The 23942-nt window shown below is 44.1% G+C and overlaps 1 protein-coding gene across 1 annotated transcript in view; it reads right to left on the bottom strand.

The window, feature by feature from the left end:
* Nucleotides 1–23942, bottom strand: part of LOC127575302 (CUB and sushi domain-containing protein 1-like) — a 2402828-nt gene that overhangs the window by 435300 nt on the left and 1943586 nt on the right. The window contains 1 exon segment of the mRNA XM_052025075.1: nucleotides 17983–18186. Within this exon segment, the coding sequence (XP_051881035.1) occupies nucleotides 17983–18186 (204 nt within the window).

Raw genomic sequence — 23942 nt, 5'->3', positions numbered from 1 at the left:
ATCACAGTTGGACCATTCCAAGCAGAAGGCACTCAAGTACCCATAGCTGCTGTCCTGTCTGTGGTCATCCACCAATCTCCCCACTCACACCACATCATTTCCCTCAGGGACGTCGAGCTTATTGTCAGATGCACAAGTACACGTCTGCACAGGTGCAATGAAAAACCTACTGCCATCAGCATCAAAGGCTCAGAGCATTAAAGACATAACATTCATTAGAAAAACATGAATTATGCACAATTTTTGCAAGAAAGAACACAACTAGAACGAGAAAAGGCAAAATCCATTGTAATGCAAGGTGATCAAAGTGGTCGCAGTGTTGCTGTACTGGGGGAGTGCTGTGTCATGATACGTCAGAAAGAAACAATGCTATTTCAGTTTTGGAGAGCTGTGCTGTGCTGATTTTTATGTTGGGCATTCTGAGAAGCCTTTCATTCACCACCCAGTGCCAGCAAGAAAGTGCTGCAGCTGAGCTGACTTTGCCTACCTCCAGCCTCACCCTACCCTACCCTTCTCCTGTCTGGCAAAATGGAGTCGTCCTGCTCCCCACAACCTACCCAGCCCTGCCTCCTAATCAACTGTGAAACCATGGACCTTTCCCTTGGTGATGGATGCAGTTTCAATATTAGTGGATTTGAAAACCCACGGGCTTATCAGTGTATTCCTACTGCAATGCAGCGAGCATCTGTGAAATAGGCATGGAGAGGTGTCCTGAGCACTAAATACTTGAACAAACTTTGACAGATGCACTGTAGAAATCTCTCTATAACTATCACCATCTCTCTTTTTCCTCCCTCCACTTTTCTTTTTCTCTCCTTCCCTTTGACCCATCCCCCGGTGGATCTGCTCTCCCCTCCTCCCCCGCACCTGCCCATCACTATCTCTTACCTGCATCTACCTATCACCACCCTGTGCCCACCCCGCCTCCCCTCTTCTGTCCACCGATCGCTGCTCTGCTTTTCCCTCCTATATATCGGGCTTCCCCCTTTTCCTATCTTCAGTCCTGAAGAAGGGTCCCGACCCAAAACATTGACCGCCTGCTTTTCTCCACAGGTGCTGCCTGGCCTGCTGAGTTCCTCCAGCATCATCGTGTTTTTCATCTAGATTGCAGCATCTGCGGTCCTTTGCTTCTCTAGTCGCGCTGTAGAACCGTCCTGACTGGTTGCATCACAGCCTGGTACAGCAATTCCAATGCACAGGGAGGCAAGAAGCTGCAGAGAGTACGCAACACAGCCCAGTCCATCATGGTCATAGCCCTCCCCTCCTTTGACAGCAATCTTTTTTTTTCCCCTCTTTCTCTTCACTGTCTTGTATAATTTATGTTTTATTTATAGTCTGTGTGTTGTCTGTACCTGTGATGCTGCTGCAAGTTTTTCATTGTACCTGCACCTCACTGTACTTGTGCACATGACGATAAACTCAACGTGACTTGATTTGACTACCAGTGCTCACTGCCTGTTCCGCTGCTCTGTTGACAGCCAACAATTGACGAATTTACACTTTTAGTTAAAAGTGACAGCACAAGCGGAAAATGTCCCTCCTGACTTTCTCTATCAAAACCCGTCCAGATTCTCAATGTCCATGTTGAGATTCCCTTCAACTTTTCCCCTCTTTGGGAAGATAATCCCACCTTTAATAATCTCTGCCTTCTTGAACTCAAGTCAGACATTTTATACCATTCCTTTACATTCTTAGTCTAGAAACAGATAATCTGGTATAATTTTGTAGTAAAACATCCTCCTCTATTCCCTCACCCAACCGCAAAACTTTATCCTTCTGTTCAGTTCCCTCTCAAGAGGATATCCAATTTCCCCTTAAGTGTTCTCTGTGGTGACCAGAGACTAGTTACACAACCTGAACCTAATGCGATAACCAACACATGTCCCATTTTAAAATAATTCTGAGACCCCATGGGTTGAGGTTGGTACTGGTCAGGACATTTATAAATGTCATACCCAAACATATCCCTTATCTCAACTACTTGTTCTGGTCGCATAATCTGTATGATTATCATCACTTGTTGAGCAAAGCAGCTTCTCTTGAATTCCAACTTGATTTGGTAACCTAATAATCCCTGAGATCAACCTCGTAAACTACACTGTACCCCATTCTGAAGTTCTGACATGCTTCCAAAAGATTTGTCCCCAGATTTACAATCCATATTCCACCTGAGGACTATCCAACGATCAGAAGATGCTCAGCATGACTTTCCCAGTTTTGTATCCATCATGTCTATTTGGAAAGACAGCTGGGCGTTTAGTCTTCTAAACACCATTATCGATTTGTCCAGCAAGCTACAAAAATGTGTGAGTTCCATGGTTCATCCACTTCTAGTTTTCCCTTTAAAGAGTAAGTGTCATTGGCCTTTCTGTGTCACTCCTTATATGTATCCTTTCTCTGTTTTCATTTCGAGCTCCGTTGTTGTTTAGGGAACTCCAGAGTTGGACATTCCGTCTCTCCTCCATTTAAGAACTCGCAAGGTTACTCCCAAAACCACCTCCATGTTAAGATCTACTATTGCTGAGTTCCTATGGCCACTTCTAAACTTCCAGTCCCCTTGCGGCATCTCGGGAAAGCAAAGTTCACCATCCCTGTATACCTTAACATGCTAAGCAGCTTGTGCAATCGATGCACACTGGATAACTGTAGCTTTCTGCTGAACATGGAACTGTTGGTTACCTACTGGATGTAATTGGGTGCAAGTCAAGCATATCAGCCCAGATAAGAAAGGTGATGGACTTGGTGAAAGTCACTGAACTGTGCCTGCGTTGGTCTGGAATTTTTCAGCTTAGCCAATTTGTATTTACGAGGAACTACACTGCATTTGGGAGTACATTCTAACTGTGATGATGGAGAGGGATTAACAAGCACCAAGCCTGCTTCACTGGGTTCATATTTTTATTTTGCTGTTGCTTGTGTGTATACTTGCTTCACCATGATTTATTCATTGTATGCATGTGCTCAAACATAAGCATAATATATGTGTAAGTGAATCATTGTACAAAACTTAAATGGGAATTGAGAATATGGTGTTCCAATAAAGAACTGATTCAGAAGTATTACAACTGCATGTGAAAGCAGAATCAATTCCTTCCGGTGAGGAAATTATTTTAAAGAAGTATCAGCATCATTCTTTCTCAAATAACTGAGACAAACCCTCCTCCAAATGAATATTTTCAGTGTTGCTTTGAGTTTGTGCCTTTCTATAACTATATGGCATAATGTTATAACAGCACCAGCGACCCGGGTTCAATTCCGGCCGCTGTCTGTTAGGAGTTTGTACGTTCTCCCCGTGTGTCTGCGTGGGTTTCCTCCGGTTTTCTCCCATATTCCAAAGACGTACGGGTTAGGAAGTTGTGGGCGTGCTATGTTGGCACCGGAAGCGTGGCGACACTTGCAGGGCTGCCCCCAGAACACTCTACACAAAAGATGCATTTCACTGTGTGTTTCAATGTCGATGTGACTAATAAAGACATCTCATCTATTGTGTTATTATCACGATGAGAAAGATGTTCTCCCACCTTTGAAACTCATACACAACTGGGTGGGAATGTGAGTTGCGGGGAAGATGCAAAGAAGCTTTAAGGCAATTTAGAGACGCAAGAAATTCTGCAGATGCTGGAATCTGGAGCAATACACAAAAAGTGCTGGAGGAACTCAGCAGGTCAGGCAGCATCCATGGAGGGAAACGGACAGTCGATGTTTCGGGCTGAGACCCTTCCTCAGGACTGGAAAGGAAGAGGGTAGAAGCCAGAATAAGAAGGTAGTGGGAGGGGAGGAGTACACACAGGCGAGGCAATAAGTGAGTTCAGGTGACAGCTGAGTCCAGGTGAGAGGGGGAAGGTAGATGGGTGGAGGAGGGGGAGAAGATGTAATAAGCTGAGAGGTGACCGGTAGAAGAGGCCGAGGGCTGAAGAAGGGGGAATCTGGCAGGAAAGGACAGTGGACCATGGAATACAGGATGGGGGAGCGGAGGAGAGGAGATGGGCAGGTCATCAAGGTGGGGGAAGGGAACCATGGGAATAAGGGAAGACAAAGGAGTGGGGGGGGGGAAGGGGTGGGGTTAGGAAGTTAAAGATAATTTGGACAAGTTGAGTGGATGGACAACTACAAGTCAGGTGGAATATAATGTGGATAAATGCAAAGTTATCGAGTCCGGTGTCAGGGCATTATTTAACTGGTGATAGATTGCAAAATATTGATGTATCTTGGGGTTTGGATGCCCTTGTACACCAGCTACTGAGAGCTAATGTGCAGGCAGAGCAAACACCAAGATAGGTGGAGGAGTAGAGAGTATTGAGGAGACAGGAAGGTTGCAGAGAGACCTAGATAGTTTAGGAGAATGGGCAAGGAAATGGCAGATGAGATTCAATGTTGAGAAATGTGCCGTTGTACACTTTGGAAACAGAAATAAACGGGCAGATTATTATCTAGAAGGGGAGAAAATTCAAAGTACAGAAGTACAAAGGGACTTGGGGGTACTCGTGCAGGATACCCTAAAAGTTGACCAGCAGGTCGGATCAGCAGTAAGGAAAGCGAATGCTATGTTGGCATTCATTTCGAGAGGTATAGTGTATAAAAGTGGGGAAGTGTGGATGAGGCTCTACGGGGCACTAGTGAGCCCTCATTTGGAATACTGTGTGCAGTTTTGAGCCCCATATCTTAGGAAGGATGTGCTGATGTTGGAGAGTGTTCAGAGGAGATTTACGATGATGATTCCCGGAATCAAAGGGCTTACATATGATGAGCGTTTGTCGGCTCTTGGACTGTACTCACTGGAGTACAAAAGAATGAGAGGGGACCTCATAGAAACAGTTAGAATGTTGAAAGGACTGGACAGAGTAGATGTGGCCAAGCTGTTCCCCTTGGTGGGTGAGTCCAGGACCAGAGGGCACAATCTTAGAATTAGAGGGTACAGGTTTAAAACAGAGTTGAGGAGCCAGAGGTCCAGAGGGTAGTGAATTTATGGAATTCTTTGCCACATACAGCAGTGGAGGCCCGATCATTGGAGGCGTTTAAGGGGGAAATAGATAGGTATCTAATTAGTCAAGGTATCAAGGGATGTGGGGATAAGGCTGGAAATTGGGACTATAAAGGAATAGTGTTTTTTTGTTCATGGAGCTTTCTTTTTCTCATGGACGTTCCCACATTTCTCATCTCCTTTTCCCTTTCTTTTCTTTGGAGCAGACTCGATGAGCCGAGTGGCCTACTTCTGCTCCCTTGTCTTGTGCTCTTGTGAACTCTTACAAAGCCAAGAATATATTGGCTTTTATTACAAGAGGTTTTTACTGCAGGGGAAAGGGAACAATTGGACAGAGTATGGTGGGGTTATGGAATGATCTGCCAGAGGAAGTGGTAGAGGTGGGTACAGCTATAATGTTTCAAAGACATCTGGACAGGTTCATGGGTAGGAAAGGTTTAGAGGGATTTGGGCCAAACACATGCAAATGGGATTCCTTCTGGAAGGCACCTTGGTCAGCACGGATGAGTTAAACCAAAAGGCCTGTTTCTATGCTGTATAACCCTGTGACTCCACACAGGGTCAGAAAATTCATGTAATTCCAAAGAGAAGATAACTTCTTTTGGATCCTCAACAACTTTGTGAAAAGCCCTGAAGAAATGGTGCAATTGATAATTGACTCTGTGACTCTATACACGGCCTTCGTGAGACCACATTGTATGCAGTTTTGGTTCCTGTATCTGAGAGAGGACGTACTTGTCACAGTGGCTGTGTAGTGAAGGTTCCCCGGACTGGCATCTGGCATGGTGGGACTGTTGTGTTGGGTTGGGCAAGCTTGTACTCACTAAAGTTTAGAAGGCAGGGTTGAAGAGGCTGGATGCAAGGGGGATGATTCTGCTGGCTGGTGGGTCTAACGTCAAGGGTCACAGTTCCAAGATAAAGGGTAAGACGCTAAGGAGTGATATGAGGAGAAATTTCTTCACTCAGAAGGTGGCAAACCTGTGGACTTCTCTACCACAGAAGACTGTGGAGACCAAGTCACTGAATATATTTAAGAATGAAGTAGAAGGGATATGGGGAGAGAGCAGGAATATGGTATTAAGGTCGAGAATTACCCAGGATTGTGTTGAATAGAGGAGCAGTCTCGAAGGCCTAATGGCTCACTCCTGCTCCTAACTTTCGATGTTTCTCAATGTCCTATCTCACGGCAGCATAGCGGTTAGGATAACGCTTTACAGCACCAGCGACCCGGGTTCAATTCCGGCCGCTGTCTGTAAGGAGTTTGTACGTTCTCCCTGTGACTGCGTGGGTTTCTTCCGGGTGCTCCGGTTTCTTCCTGCATTCCAAAGATGTACAGGTTAGGAAGCTGTGGGCATGCTATGTTGGCACCGGAAGCGCGGCGACACTTGCGGGCTGCCCCCAGAACACTCTACGCAAAAGGTGCATTTCACTGTGTGTTTCAACGTACATGTGACTAATAAAGAAATCTTATCTTATTTCCTCCATCCCATCTTCCTTCCTCACAAGGCTAGAAACATCAAGAAAGCTCTCCACCAGACCTCTTGACAATTCCTCACAATCCCTTGCCTTTCGCTCTTCTCAGGCAATTGAAATTTCCTTCTATGACTGCTCGATTATTTTAACATTTTTAGGAAATCTGCCAGCAGAATTGATCTTTAATCCTCAAATTAATGCACATGGACTGCAACACCATGGTACTCTGCTTCGTTATCTTTCGCTATCCAGTTCCTAGACTTCCTTCAGTCTTGGGTTATGACTACAGTGGAAAGTTTACAAATATACAGATGGTACAGAGGGTGTTGGGTATATGGAACAAGATGCCAGAGGCAGTGGTAGAGAGGTGGGTACAACTCTTGAGTTATGGAGAAAGGTTGAGACTTTTTTCATTGGAGTGTACGAGAATGAGGGGTGATCTATTCAAGGTGTACAAAATTATGAGGGGTATAGATAGGGTGAATGCACACACGCTGCTTCCCAGGGTTGGGGAATCAAGAAATAGAGGGCACAGGTTTAAGGTGAGAGGGGAGAGATTTAATAGGATCCTGAGGGGCAACTTTTTCCACCTAGAGAATTGTGTATGGAATGAGCCACCAGAGGAAGTGGTTGAGGTAGGCACCTTAACTACATTTAAGAGGTATTTGGACAGGTACATGGATAGGAAAGGTTTAGAGGGAAACGGGCCAAACACGGGCAAATGGGAATCTTGGTTGGCATGGACCAGTTGGGCCGAAGGGCCCGTTTCTGTGCCGTATGAGACTCCAGTGGCGGTTAACTTCTGGTTTTAAATGCAGCTTGTCTCTGCTGCTATATCCTTGTCTCCCTTCCCCTGATAAATGAAGACTGAATTTAATGGAGAACAAGGCATAAAGTGCAGAAGCATTAACCTCGCAATTACTATGTTCAGTACAAGTGGCAAACACTTAATATGTTCATGTGAAGTTCCTCCATCTGCTACCTTACTGCAGATATTAACATAACAGGGTCATTTCACATGAATGCAGTAGACATTCATCACTGAAAATCAGCAACAGCAATCCACGGACAGGGATGACTAGCAACGGTAAATATCCCTACAATAATTCCTGCAACCTGGTTGAATGGCAGATACAGGACTTGAATTTTGTGCATTTAATTCCAAAGATGATAGAATTTATCTTGGATCCTCAATAACTCTGTGAGAAGCCCTGAAAAAATGGTGTAATTGATAAGTTTGACGACATAATATTGCTCTGTTTCTACTGAGAAATTTTAGCCCAGTTTTTTTTCTTTTTTTTGTTTGTTTTTTTTTAAATTTTGTTTTGTTTTGTTTAGTTTATATTGTTTACAATTTTTCTTATTGATTTGGGTTTTTTTAATTTATATAATAAATCTTTTTCTTTCCTTTCTTTTATATTATGTTCATTTACTAAGAGATCGTTGGATCTACAGATCTTTTTTTATATTTTATTGTTCTTTATGATTATCTATGCTATGATTGTTATCCTGATCTCTTTGCATTACATGTACAAACACTGATGCTATATATCAATCTGTATTAATTTGAAAACTAATAAAAAGATTGAAAAAGAAAGATAAGTTTTAGTGATGCACTCGTTTCTCCAAAGATTGGTAAACAGCTGTTGGAAAGATTCTAGTCATCTATCTACAGTGACAGCAATGAAGAGTCCTGGAAAGAGCAACATCTTTGTGTTGGTCACAGAAAGGTCTGTGGAAAGAAAGACGATTCATTATTCATTGAATGTGGGAATTCTAAACTGGAAATATTCACTTGAATTATATTCTCATGCTGAATGGGAGCCAGATTTCTTGTGGCTGAAATGGGGGAGGGTGGGGTTAGAGAAGACTTTTCCATCCTACCTCAGTCATATTTATCAGAGAAAATACACCCCAAATGGATTAAAACATTGCATTCTTCATCTGCACTTCAGCTCAGTTCAATCATAAATCAGGTTATCAGACACAGAATGCCACAGCAGGGACAGAGTAACTGAGGAGGGAGGAAACAATCATAGAAATTGTGGAAATTAACTAAACTGATTTGCAATTCCGGTATTTGAACAAATAAGATAAGATTTCTTTATTAGTCACATGTACATCGAAACACACAGTGAAATGCATCTTTTGCATAGAGTGTTCTGGGAGCAGCCCGCAAGTGTCGCCATGCTTCCGGTGCCAACATAGCATGCCCACAACTTCCTAACCCGTACGTCTTTGGAATGTGGGAGGAAACCGGAGCACCCGGAGGAAACCCACGCAGACACGGGGAGAACATACAAACTCCTTACAGACAGCGGCCGGAATTGAACCAGGGTCCTCATCACAACGACATTTTGCATCAAGTCTAAACAAGTCTGTAATCTCAGCCCCAAGATGTAGTTCAGTCGTACTTCTTTCTCCTGTCTGATCACACTTTATTCAGGTTACTCCCCTTTGGATTCCACAGAATCCAGAGCACCCGGGCAGCTTAAAGTATTCCTTTGGCACCCAATCCTAGCTTAGTGTTATCAACCTTCTAAAGGCTATGAACATAAACAAGTTGGTAAATCGGTTTATCATTGTCACATGTACTGAGGTACGGTGAAAAACTTTGTTTTGCATGCCATCCATACAGATCATCTCATTGCAACAGTACATTGAGGTAGTACAAGGGGAAACAATACAGAATGCAGAATATAGTGTAACAGTTACAGAGAAAATGCAGTGCAGGCAGACAGTAAGATGCAAGGCCATGACGAGGCAGATTGTGAGGTCAAGAGTCTATCTCATTGTACTAGGGGACTATTCAATAGTCTTATAACAGTGGGATAGAAGCTGTCCTTGAGCCTGGTGGTACGTGCTTTCAGGTTTTTGTATCTTCTGCTTGATGGGAGGGGGGAGAATGGAGAATGTCCGGGGTGGGTGGGGTCTTTGATTATGCTGGCTGCTTTACCGAGGCAGCGAGAGGTATAGACAGAGTCCATGGAGGGGAGGCTGGTTTCTGTGATGTGCTGAGCTGTGTCCACAACTCTCTGCAGTTTCTTGCGGTCCTGGGCAGAGCAGTTGCCGTACCAAGCCATGATGCATCCAGATAGGATGCTTTCTATGGTGCAACGATAAAAATCGGTAAGGGTCAATAATCTGATTATTGCTCAAGAAATGGACATAATTTGTTTATTCAACTTTTATCTCACATTCTATGCACAGATGTTTGTTCTCTCCTGGTACAACTCAATAAGGATGAAAGATAGCATTGATGTTCAAGGTTTCCACTTGTCCGCTCATAGCATTACCTCGGTTAACCTCCAGAAGTCTTCCCTTGGATCCTTTATGGTTACTGTCCAGGTGTTAGACCCATGCTCCACACTGATCACAGACAACTCTGCCTTGCAGTCTCTCATTGCTCAAAGGCAAGTTCAAGACTGTGGTAATCAAGATCTTGAGGAATACAAACTTCCTTCAAAGAAACGCTGGAAAAGCCAAAGTCGTCACCATCTCTTAATCTCTGGCGTGGGTGGTGGAGGAATAGAATGAGTGTGGATGGTACTTGATGGTGGACATGAACGAGGAGGGCCACAGGGCCTGTTTCTGTGCTGTATGACACAATGGTACACCGCAGAGAATGAGATGGAAACCAGAACTAATGGGAATGTGATAACTTTGTAAGCGGCTCGGTTGTCCTTGGGGGATTCAGCAACGATGAGCGTGATGAATCCCTCAAGGAAATTCATGAAATTAGCTCAATGTCGTGGACTATAATTTTGACTTTCAGGAAGAGGGGCGGTGCTGAGGTCAGGAGGGTTGAGAGCTTTAAGTTCGGAGGAGCGAACATCACCAACAGCCTGTCCTGGTCCAACCACGTAGACGCCACGGCCAAGAAAGCTCATCAGTGCCACTACTTTCTCAGGAGGCTAAAAAATTTGACATGTCCCCATTGACCCTCACCAATTTTTATTGATGCACCATAGAAAGCATCCTATCCAGATGCATCACGGCTTGGTACTGCAACTGTTCTGCCCGGGACCACAAGATCTGCAGAGAGTTGTGGACACAGTGCAGCACATCACGGAAACCAGCCTCCCCTTCATGGGCTCTGTCTATACTTCTCGCTGCCTTGGTAAATCAGCCAACGTAATCAAAGACCCCACCCACCCCGGACATTCTCTCTTCTCCCCTCTCCCATAGGGCAGAAGATACAAAAACCTGAAAGCACGTATCACCAGGCTCACAGACAGCTTCTATCCCGCTGTTATAAGACTATTGAATGGTTCCCTAGTAAGATAAGATGAACTCTTGACTTCACAATCTACCCTTGTTATGACCTTGCACCTTATTATCTACCTGCACGGTACTTTCTCTGTAACTGTAACAGTAACACTTTATTCTGCATTCTGTTATTGTTTTACCTTGTACTACCTCAATGCACTGTGTAATGAATTGATCTGTAAGAACGATGTGCAAGACAAGTTTTTCACTGTACCTCAGTACAAGTGACAATAATAAACCAATTCCAACACTAACTCTTCTCGGCAAATGATGGTCATGGATGCACCCAACTTTTCTGTAGTCAAACACCACATGAACGAGAGACCGCAGATGCTGGAATCTGGAGCAACACATGAGATGCTGGAGGAAATCAGCGGGTCGGGCAGCACCTGTGGAGGGAAATGGACAGTCGATGTTTCGGGTCGAGACCCTTCATCTGGACTGAAAGATAGATGGGAAGTATAAAGAGGTGGGGAAGGGGTGAAGCAAGAGCTGGCAAGCAAGAGGTGGATCCAGGTGAGGAGGGGAGAGTGGGAATGGTGCCAGAGGCCAGGAGGTGATGGGTGGAGGTTACAGAGGGCTGCAGATGGTGGGATCTGACAGGAGAGGACGGTGGAGCCTGGAATAAAGGAAGGGAGGTGGGGAGGGCAGATGGGAACAGTGGGGGGGGGGGGGGGACCCCGTGGGAGGAGTATATGGGGGATGGGCAGACAGAGCGGGTGTGGGATGGGAAAAAGAAACGGTGATGGGGGGGGCTCGGGGAGTGGGTGTAGGAGGAACTGGGTAGATCAGGAGGAGAGAGAAAAGGGACAGAGGGGGAGCAGGTTGCCTGAAGTTGGAGAATTCAATGTTCATGCCATCAGGTTGTAGACTGCCCAGGAGGAGTAGGAGGTGCTGTTTCCTCAGTTTGCATTTAGTCTCACCCATTTCACTTGCTCGGTTACAGCCAATGAGACTGATGTCTCTGACAGTGGCTAAGACGGGGCCTTGTGCTCAGGTTGCCCCTGCTCTATATAGACAGTTCCAAAAACATGTGTGCAGATCTTAATTCAGCAAATGGCACAGACATGTGCCAACCTCATTTCAGCTCAGCAGAGCTCGACTCATCTCACTCGTACAAGAAGGTGGAACAATTTTTGTCTGATGCAACTGCTGTACTGGATGTAACCAAGAATAATGAAATAAGTGAGTTCTGAACAAAAATATGAAACAATGCACTGGTAACGGGCCTACAGAAAGGCTCAATGGGCGAAATCATTTCACATTTTACTTCCTATTTTATAACATTAACTGCAGAGGGGAAAATGATGTGGGAATATTCCTAAGACAACAAAGACGTAGAATTCCACTTTGAAGGGAGCTAATGGCATTGTCCATGTGGCCTAACTTAAAGTGTACTTTCACAGTCGTGTTACTTGAAGAAAATGACACCATAATTGCACAGTGAGCCTTTCAATGGACTTTCTTTTCTGCCCATCCTGTTTACGTCACATCAACAGAACCCAGAGTCCTGACGAAGGGTCTCGGCCTGAAACGTCCACGGTTCATTTCCCTTCATGGACGCTGCCTGACCTGCTGAGCTCCCCCAGCACTTTATGTGTATTGTTCCAGATTCCAGCATTTGCAGACATCACCAACAGCCTGTCCTGGTCAAATCACGCAGATGCCACGGCCAAGAAAGCTCACCAGCGCCTCGACTTCCTCAGGAGGCTAAGGAAATTCAGTTTGTCCCCTTTGACACTCACCAACTTTTACCGATGCACCATAGAAAGCATCCAATCTGGATGCAGTATGGCAACCGCTCTGCCCAGGACCGCAAGAAACTACACAGTCCAGCGCATCACAGACAACAGCCTCCCCTCCTTGGACTCTGTCTTTACCTCTCACTGCCTTGGTGAAGCAGCCAGCATAATCAGAGACCCCACCCACCTGGGTCATTCTCTCTTCTCTCCTCTTCCATCAGGCAGAAGATACAGGAGCCTGAGGGCACATACCACCAGGCTTAAGGACAGCTTCTACCCCATTCTGATAAGACTATTGAATAGTTCCCTTATACAATGAGATGGACTATGACCTATGACCTCATGACCTCACGATCTACCTTGTTGTGACCTTGCACCTTATTGCACTGCACTTTCTCTGTAGCTGTGACACTTTGTACTGTTATTGTTTTTACCTGTACTACCTCAATGCACTCTGTACTAACCCAATGCAACTGCACTGTGTAATGAATTGACCTGTACGATCGGTATGCAAGACAAGTTTTTCACTGTACCTTGGTACAAGTGACAATAATAAACAACTTCCATTCCATATTTAACAATGTTTTCACAACATCTTCCAAAGCTATTTTAAAATACTTGGATGGCAATCCATTCTGATTCATGGTTTTATGTTGTCTGAGTACAAATAGATTTTTTTTTAATTTCTCCTCGATTTTAATGAAGTCCTAAAGTTTCTGATCTCATTTTCCAGTGCCTTACCTACCTGATCTATCAACCAGGAGGAAGATAACTCTGATATTTCTTCTACCTTATTATTCGAGATCACTCTGACTTTCCTTATATGCCTTTTAAATACAGGGTTAATGGCAGGACTCTTAGCAGTGTGGAGGAACAGAGGGATCTTGGGGTCCACGTCCATAGATCCCTCAAGGTTGACACGCAGGTCGATAGCGTTGTTAAGAAGGCGTATGGAGTGTTGGCCTTCATTAGTTGGGGGAATGAGTTCAAGAGCTGCCAGGTAATGTTGCAGCCCTATAGAACTCCGGTTAGACCACACTTGTGTTCAGTTCTGGTCGCCTCATTATAGGAAGGATGTGGAAGCTTTAGAGAGGGTGCAGAGGAGATTTACCGGGATGCTGCTTGGATTGGAGAGTATGTCTTATGAGGATAGGTTGAGTGAGCTGGGGCTTTTCTCTTTGGAGAGAAGGAGAATGAGAGGTGACTTCATAGAGGTGTACAAGATGATAAGAGGCATAGATCGAGTGGACAGTCAGAGACTTTTTCCCAGGGCAACAATGGCTAACACGAGGGGGCATAATTTTAAGGTGATTGGAGGAAGGTATAAGGGGGATGTCAGAGGTAAGTTCTTTTTTACACAGAGAGTGGTGGGTGTGTGGAACACCCTGCCGGTAGAGGTGGTGGAGGTAGATGTATTAGGGACATTTAAGAGATTCTCAGATAGACACATGTATGATAGAAAAATGGAGGGCTATATGGGTTAGATAGGTCTTAGAGTAGGATAAAATGTCAGCACAACCTCGATGGCAGAAGGGCCTGTACTGTACTGTTGTGTTCTATGTTCTAAATATTATTTTGTTTTATGTGACCTAATAATTGAATTTCATCACACTGCTTTGCCTTCCAAACTGTGGCTTGCACTTTCCCCCAATCTCTTTGCATTTTCCCTTCTCATGTCCTGCCCAGTTATCCGGACCTTTATCTTTAGCATGAAATTTTCCTCAATTCCTTTGGTCATCCATTGTGTCTCATGAAGATGGTTTACTCATCTTCCTGCAGTGTTGTTCCCCCAGACTCATCTGAAGACCACTTTAAATGTTTCCAATCCCATTCTATATTAGCATTCGCCAGTTATTGCCGGTCATTTTACTCTCTCAAGTTCTACTCTTTATTCCTCAGAATTGGCTTCCCTCTAATTCTCTCACCTTTGCCATGCTGATATCCTTCATGTGATTACCTCAAAGCATAATGAAGTAAAACTTCAATAATCCAGCATGCTCAGGACTTTGGTGGTGCTGGAATGCATATTATCCTACCTGTTAGACGTAACACGTTTTTAGAACCACACAGCAGAGGAACAGGCCCTTCAGCCCACCATCTCTGTGCTGACCATCTGTCTGCACGTGGTCCATATCCCTCCATTCCCTGCCTGTTCATGTGGCTGTCTAAATGCCTCTTATTAAAGTGAAAAACTTTGTTTTACATGCCATCCATACATCATCACATCATCACTAAGGACCCTCACCACCCGGAACACGCCCTCTTCACGTTACTGCCATCGGGGAGGAGATGCAGAAACCTGAAGACCCACGATCAATGATTCAGGAACAGCTTCTTCCCCTCCGCCATCAGATTTCTGAACGGTCCATGAACCCATGAACACTACCTCGTTATTTCTTTGGCACTATTTATTTATTTTGTAATTTTTAGTAACTTTATGTCTTTGCACTGTACTGCTGCCTCAAGACAACAAATTTCACATCATAAGACATTCTGATTCTGCTCTCTAGTATTTGACATTTCCACCCTGGGAAAAAGACTCCAACTGTTTAGCCGACCTGTGCCGCTCATAATTTTATAAACCTATCAGGTCTCCCCTCAGCCTCTGATGCTCCAGAGAAAACAACCCAAGTTTGTCCAACCTCTCCTGTACCTAATACCCTCTAACCCAGGCAACATCCTGGTGAACCTCTTCTGCACCCTCTTCAAAGCCTCCACACCCTTCCTGTAACGGGGTAACCAGAATTGCACATAATACTCCAAGTGCGCCCTAACCAAAGTTTTATGCAACTGCAGCATGACTTCCTGACTTTTGTACTCAATACTTTCAACTAAATTCAGTGTTTTGAAAGACAGTATCAGAATAAATCTTCCAATGAAGCAAGTAAGTTTAAAAGTGGTGCAGGGAACAGGGTCCCGGTCAGTTTAAAGAGAGCAAGAAGACCCCTTTGTGTTGAGAGGGAGTATGGCAAACGTGGTGAGACGAATGCCAAAACATCTGGACCTCTGCAATGGTTGGCTCATGAATTATCTGTGTTTTACTGTGTATTCTGGATGCTATTGCTCAAGTACTTCTTTGTTTTTAATTCTTTATTATTATTCTGTCTGCACTTCCCGCTGCCTCTGGAAAGCGGCCAGTGTAATCATGGACCCCTCCCGCCCCAGTCATTCTCTCTTCTCCCCTCTCCTGTCAGGCAGATACTAAAGCTTGATAACACACACCACCGGTTCAAGGACAGCTTCTATCCCACTGTTATAGGAATCTTGAACGGGGACCTCCTATACAATAAGTATGAACCCTTGATCTCTCAATCTACCTTGTCGTGACCCTTGCACTTTGTCTCTCTGTGTTGCAAGTTCTCTGTAACTGTAACACTAGATACAAGATAAAATATTTATCTATTAGTCACATGTACATCAAAAAAGCTCCCCAGCGCCTCTACTTCCTCAGGAGGCTATAGAAATTTGGTTTGTCCCCTTTGACTCTCACCAACTTTTACCGATGCACCATAGAAAGCATCCTATCTGGATGTATCAGGGCTTAGTACGGCAACTGCTCTGCCCAGAACTACACCGTCCAGCGCGTCACGGACACCAGTCTCCCCTCCTTGGACTCCGTCTTTACCTCTCGTCTTGGTGAAGCAGCCAGCATGATCAAAGACCCCACCCACCCGGGACATTCTTTCTTCTCTCCTCTCCCATTGGGTAGAAGATACAGGAGCCTGAGGGTATGTACCACCAGACTTAAGGACAGCTTCTACCCCACTGTGATAAGACTATTGAACGGTTCCCTTATACAATAAGATGGACTCTGACCTCACGATCTACCTGTTGTGACCTTGCACCTTATTGCACTGCACTTTCTCTGTAGCTGTGACACTTTACTCTGTACCATTATGGTTTTTACCTGTACTACATCAATGCATTCTGTACTAACCCAATGTAACTGCGCTGTGTAATGAATTGATCTGTACGATCGGCTTGTAAGACAAGCTTTTCACTGTACCTCAGTACAAGTGACAATAATAAACCAATACCAATACCAAAATACACAGTGAAATGTATCGTTTTGCGTTACTGAGAATGTGCTGGGGGCAGCCCGCAAGTGTTGCCATGCTTCCGGCGCCAACATAGCATGCCCACAACTTCCTAACCCGTATGTCTTTGCAATGTGGGAGGAAACCGGAGCACCCGGAGGAAACCCACGCAGTCACGGGGAGAACGTACAAACTCCATATAGTCAGTGGCGGGAATTGAACCCGGGTCGCTGGTGCCGTAATAGCGTTACACTAACCACTACACTACCGTGCTGTCACTGGATTCTGCATTCTGTTTTCCTTTTTACTACCTCAATGTACTTGTTTTATGGCATAATCTGTCTGGTTGGCATGCAAAGCAGAGCTTTTCACTGTATCTCGGTACACATGAAAATAATAAACCAATCACCAATAAAACACTTCTTTGATTTATTCCCCAATCCTACATCCAGTTGTGGATGTTGCTGAGTCCTGAATAGATGCAGGATCAATGCAGACAACAAACCCATCTTCGCCCATTGTTTCTTATATGGCTGAGAATTTTTCTTTCCCCAACGACTTCTCTGCTCAAAAATCCATTGCGCAAGTGAATATAAAATACATCTTTCAAGTCAAGCTCCCTCATACCATTTACCATTGTAATTCCCAATAAGTCAGTTTTGCCTCTGCATTAAGCCAGCGGTGATCACTCTCTTCTTGGCCTGCACCCAGAGCTCACAGAGTGATTATGGAAGTGATTGTTGTCTTGGTGAAGCAGCCAACATAATCAACGACCCCACCCACCTGGGACATTCTCTCTTCTCTCCTCTTCCATCAGGCAGAAGATACAGGAGCCTGAAGGCACGTACCACCAGACTTAAGGACAGCTTCTACCCCACTGTGATTAGACTATTGAATGGTTCCCTTATACAATGAGATGGACTCTGACCTCACGACCTACCTTGTTGTGACCTTGCACCTTATTGCACTGCACTTTCTCTGTAGCTGTGACACTTTAATCTGTACTGTTATTGTTTTTACCTGTACTACATCAATGCACTCTGTACTAACCCAATGTAACTGCACTGTGTAATGAATTGACCTGTACGATCAGTATGCAAGACAAGTTTTTCACTGTACCTCGGTACAGGTGACAATAATAAACCGATACCAATACCAAAAGAGGACACATTATTCAGACTGTTGTCTGACTTGAGCGCTCGAGAGTCCGAGCAGGACTCATCCAACATCTACTATTTGTAAAAATGTTGGACAATCACTGAGTGAATCAATGCTAAATCAGGGTGGAGAATTAATCGGTTTTGCCACTGATCAGGCAGTCAAGGAATGCTGTTTGTTGTGACAGAGCACACTATAGGAAGTTGCAATAGCTTTTATGGTCAGTGAATTTCCACCTTGCTGAAAAAGAATTGCTTATAAGTTTTGACGCACATGCAGATTTCTCAGATCATCAAGCAGGAACAATTTCCTCCACACTTACCTGCACAGCTTGGTATTGTATCATTCCACTGCGCTAACCCATTAAGCACAGCCTGACATCGAATAGCCTTGGAGCCCTGGAGGTGATATCCGGGGTTGCATTCGAAACGGATAATGGAACCTGCAGAAAACTCTGAGCCTATTCTCCGTCCATATCTGGGCTCAGGGACAGAGCTGCACTGAGTGGCACTGGTGCGGGGAACAGCTGGAAAGGAAAATAAGAATTTGCGTAAACTCTCCCGTAGTATGACAATGATGCGGCGGAGATTAATCTTTTACGAGCTGGATGTTTCTCTGCTCTGGTGTTACTTCTGATAAACAAATTGGGCATATCAATATAAATCAAGATTTGCACTCCAAAGCTGAGAGATGTTAGAAAACAAACACTGGAACAGTTCCTAACTCTCCTGTCCCAGGTATTTCAAATTTAACCCTGAAGGACATTTGGGCTTTCATTCATTTTGCAAACACAAACTATGAATTATTAGATTGAAACAATCTATCAAATGTGTCTGTTTATTAAGCAGCAGGACAAAAAATAATCATCTTGTATGTTTTCCTCATTTTCCCATTCTGGCAATCTCTTCTTCATAACACGTCCATAGGCAATCAACTCAGAACCTCTCCATCCTTCTTAACTTGGTTTTCCCATTCTTTATACGTTCCTGCTGGGCCCTCTGTCACTCTGACACCAAAAAGTTTGCGGAGGTGGACCCTGATTGAAATGGTTGCGGACACAGTGCACCAGCTAACGTCCTCCAGTGCACGTTTGTAATTTCTAGTAGTTTTATGTCTTTGCAACGTTCTGCTGCCACAAAACAGCAAACTTCACGACATCAAGTCAGTGATAATAAACCTGATTCTGATTCTAAGAGCTAAGATCCTCAGGTAAAATGAGGAGAACTTCCCCTGACCCCAAGGATGCATTTGACTACATGTGATATCAAAGAACCCTGATAAAATTCAGTCAATGGAACAGAAGGGAAAACTCTCAGACCTCACACAAGTATGTCTGAGTCCAATAAGCTCAGCCTCAGGATACTGCTGAAAGACCTCCTCGAGGCTATTGCCCTCATCCCAGCCGTGTATTGCTGCCCTGGTCAAAAACCTTCCTTCCAACAGGATATTAGGAGAGAAAAGGAGTTGGGATGTTGTGTTGAAGTTGTACAAGATGTTGGTGAGGTCAAACTTAGAGTATTGTGTGCAGTTCTGGTCACCGACCTACAGGGAAGATATCAATGAGCTTGAAAGGGTACAGAGAAAATTTACACAGATCTTGCCAGGACTTGATGACCTGAGTTACAGGGAGAGGTTGAATAGGTTAGGACTTTATTTCCTGGAGTGCAGGAGAATGAGGGGAGATCTTATAGAAGTGCACAAAATTATGAGGGGTATGGATAGGGTGAATGCATGCAGGCTTTTTCCCCTCAGGTTGGGTGAGACTAGACCTAGAGGTCATAGGTTTAGGGTGAAAGGTGAAATATTTAAGGGGAATCTGAGGGGGAACTTCTTCACTCAGAGGGTGGTGCGAGTGTGGAACGAGCTGCCACATGCAGGTTCAATTGTAACATTTAAGAGAGGTTTGGATAGGTACATGGATGAGAGAGGTACTGGGAGCTATGGTCCGGGTAGATGGGACTAGGCAGAAAACCAGGCCAGCATGAACTAGATGGGCCGAAGTGCCTGCTTCTATGCTGTAGTGCTCTGCAACTCTATGAAGATATTTGCCAATGGTTGCCGACAGCTGAATTTCATTGGCGGCTCCTCAGATAATGATGTTGTCCAAGCCTACATTCATCAGGATTTGATGGGTAGGCAGTAATAGTTTCACCTCAGAAGTGGCAGCATCACTGGTCTCCTGAATAACAGAGTATAGACGCTTCACTTTAGGATACAATAACATTACCATTGCTCTGTTCTACCTGATACCGCAAGAAACTGCAGAGAGTTGTGGGCACAGCTCAGCACATCACGGAAACCAGCCTCCCCTCCATGGACTCTGTCTACACTTCTCGCTGCCTCAGTAAAGCAGCCAGCATAATCAAAGACCCCACCCACCTCGGACATTCTCTCTTCTTCCCCCTCCCATTGGGCAGAAGATACAAAAGCCTGAAAGCAGGTACCACCAGGCTCAAGGACAGCTCCTATCCCGCTGTTACAAGACTATTGAACAGTCCCCTAGAATGATGAGATGGACTCTTGACCTCACAATCTACCTCGTTATGGCCCTTGCACCTTGTCTGCCTGCACTGCAATTTCTCTGCAACTGTAATAGTATACTCTTCATTGTTATTAGTTTTCCCTTGTACTACCTCGATGTACAGATGTGATGAAATGATCTGTATGGATGACATACAAAACAAAGTTGTTCATTGTACCCCGTTGCATGTGACAATAATAAACTACTTTACTTTACCAGTTTACCATTGCTATCAGTCAAAAGCATGGAGTATCGCTTGCCTGGATGAGTACAGTTCCAATAACTATCAACACTGCAAGATTCAGCATCTTTCAGGGGGACTGGCAAAACCCACCACCATTAATGTTCCCTTCCTCCACCACCAACATAACCTAAAATTTGCATTGCAGTAGCTCACCAAGCTTTTTTCGATAAGAATTGCCAAGCCCACAGCCTCTACTCACTAGAAAGGCAACAATATTGTGCATTCTCAGAATAGTTGCTTCTTCAAGTTCAATTTCAAGTCTCAGACCATCCTGATTTGGAAATATAGTATCGATCATTCATTATCATTGGGTCAAAGTTCTTGTACCTTCGGCATTGTGGACGTGCCTCTACCACAACAACTGCAGCAAATCAAGAAGGTAGATCACTCTCGCCTTCTCAATTTGAATCAGGTCTTTCCAGGATTACTGTCATCTCAAAATTAAATAAAATGTTGACCTTCACTTGGACAGAAATTGGCCTTGGTACACTGAACTAAAAGAAAAAAATCTGCTGGAGTATATTTTGCAACAACTCACCCAACACTGAGATCAGTATTGACTGGGACTGTGTCAATTAGACATAGTGTTCCAAATCTATCTGTCTTAGATAATGTAAGACAAAGGATTTGGACAAATGGAATTGCACATGCAGAGTGCACAGGAGCAGAAAGGAGAGAGCTGGTAAAATGGGCCACGTAGCCCACTATGTTTCTCAGGATTTCTTTCAGTCTCCCTGTGGAATTGCAGCAGGATTTCCGTTTACATGAGAAAGCAACTCTACCAGGGAAGTTACCAGCAAGAGACCAAGCAGATGTAAGGAAATAGTAAGCTTCAGGTACCTTTCACTGGAGATGTTGAACCTCAAAGTTCACACTGTGAAAGCTTTTCCAAATGCATCACAGTTGAAGTACATTAAATGTTTTTTTTTCTCAAAAAGAACAAATGTAAGTCAGGTGGGAAAGACGGAGAGTGGGGCTAATTGTATTGTTAAATTGGTTTATTATTGTCACATGTACTGAGGTACAGTGAAAAACTTTGTTTTGCCTGCCGTCCATACAGATCATTTCATCACATCAGTGCATTGAGGGAAATTTTTAAATTTTTTAAAAATTTTTAAAAAAAAAAATTATTTACAGCGTGGTAACAGGCCCTTCCGGCCCAACGAGTCCGCGCCGCCCATTTTAAACCCAAATTAACCTACCCGTACGTCTTTGGAATGTGGGAGGAAACCGGAGCACCCGGAGGAAACCCACGCAGACATGGGAGAACGTACAAACTCCTTACAGACAGTGACGGGAATCGAACCCTGATCACTGGCGCCGTAATAGCGTCGCGCTAACTGCTATGTGCTATGCTACCGTAACAGAATGCAGAATAAAGTGTAACAGTTACAGAGAAAGTGCAGTGCAGGCAGACAATAAGGTGCAAGGTCATAACGAGGCAGATTGTGAGGTCAAGAGTCCATTTTATCGTACTAGGGGACCGTTCAATAGTCTTATAACAGCGGGATAGAAGCTGTCCTTGAGCCTGGTGGTACGTGCTTTCAGGCTTTTGTATCTTCTGCCCAATGGGAGGGGGGAGAAGAGGGAATGTCCGGGGTGGGTGAGGTCTTTGATTATGCTGGCTGCTTTACTGAGGCAGCGAGAAGTGTAGACAGAGTCCATGGAGGGGAGGCTGGTTTCTAAGTAGTGATGTACACAGTGTGGGCCAAAAGACCTCCTTTTTCGCTGTATAATTCTATGGTTTGCAAAGAATTTTTGCCACAACAAATGTCACATCATATAAGTCAGTGATAATAAACCTGATTCTGAATTTTCACTGAGCTGAATACTTTTTTTCCCAGGAACTATCTATTAAAAGCTCTAGGGTGAATTCCTGAGTTGCTACAATAAATAGACACCTCAGTGTGGCTTATGGCTGCATTAGAACATGTAGAAAGAAAATTCCAAGACTAATTTGAATCAAGAAGTTGGATGGTAAACTGAATAAACATTTTTGCGTTATAAATATTTAGCCAGAGCTATAATGCAAATGACAGAGAGCGTAAGAATATTAAAGAGAGATAGGGGGCAAGGGGAAACAGGATTGAAAGATCAGACAGGAAAGATGCAAAGAATAACACGCATGGTTAAAATATATAAGATACAGTGAGAAAACATAATGGGGCTCAGAGAACACATAGAACATTACAGTGCAGTACAGGGCCCTTCACACTGAAGTGAAGGGAAGTGGTTGAACTTTCGTTTTCCCTTAGTGGACGTAGGTGTCAATGACAAGGCCACCGTTATCGCCCCCCCTTCATTGCTCTTCAGAATTCAACCTTCTTGAACTCAGGCAATTCTTCTGATGCAAGTTCTCCTGCAACACTTTTGGATCGGGAGTTCCAGGATTCAGACCCAGTGACAATGAAGGATTGCAAATACTTTCCAAGTCAGGATAGTGTCCGACTTGAAGAAGGAGAACCCACAGAACATGGCGTTCCCATTCATCTGTTCCCTTTGTTTTTCCAAGTGGCGGCCGTCATAGATTTGTCGGACACGCCTTGGCAAAGCAGGACTGATTTGCTACCCGTCTTTCCCACCAGAACGATATTTATCAGGGACTTTAGATCAAAGAACCAGAGCTTGCCTCTCAATATATATTACACAGAACTGTACAGGAAAGCTGAAAAAATTGCATTGTGTGTCATTCAGAGGCATTTACGGAACTGTACGAGTGAGGGTGTTTATAAAGAGAAAACAAAACAGCAGTGTGAAACGTAGACCTCTGGGAATAGCAGAAGTATGAACTTATGGAAAGTTATTTGGCTTCCAATTCCTACAGAGCACCAAAAGTCTCAATTAATAAAATTAATATCATACTTCTGGAGGCTGTGCAATTCCTTACTCATGCAAGCTAAAAGACTCAGAGTCCCACACTTCCTGAGGGAATTTTGTTTTGTTTGCTTCATTTGTTGCTAATTAAATAGGCACAGAGAATCTGTTCAAGACCACGAGCAAAACTTGCAGATATTGTTCAAATTAGCAACACCTATAAATCCACCGAGTCATTGAATTTGACAGTTGGGACCAATTTCTCATGCAGGGGCTTGGAATAAGGCAGCAATCTCCTGCCAGTGGCCTGCAGAATGGAGCCTTCTAACTACTACAAATTAGATTGTTATAAAGGTCACACTTTTCAATTTTGGTGCGCGTGGCCACAAGAAGACAGAAACGGGGGGAAAAAATGCTGTTTTCTGACATCAATTATTCTTCCCCATCCTTCAGTTAATGTAACACACTGCAGTGACATAAAAATCAGTGCTGTGTAAAAGTGAATGCCAAATAAGGTCAACCTGGAAATGGAAGGTGATAAATAAAATCATTGACTTTACAGGGAAGATTATTGCACTTGTTCACTGTTCACCTGCGATTCTCGGAGGCATTTATAAACTTTTACTAGCAAGCCAGTAGATGCAATAATTCCTTCCTGCACATTTTTGCAAGGAATTGTAAAATTAGGTGGAAGGAATCATAA

Source organism: Pristis pectinata, chromosome 10 (assembly GCF_009764475.1).
Source record: "Pristis pectinata isolate sPriPec2 chromosome 10, sPriPec2.1.pri, whole genome shotgun sequence".
In the NCBI taxonomy this organism is placed as follows: Eukaryota; Metazoa; Chordata; class Chondrichthyes; order Rhinopristiformes; family Pristidae; genus Pristis; species Pristis pectinata.
Note: the sequence above shows the minus strand (reverse complement) of the source record. Positions and strands in the feature narration are given on the sequence as shown.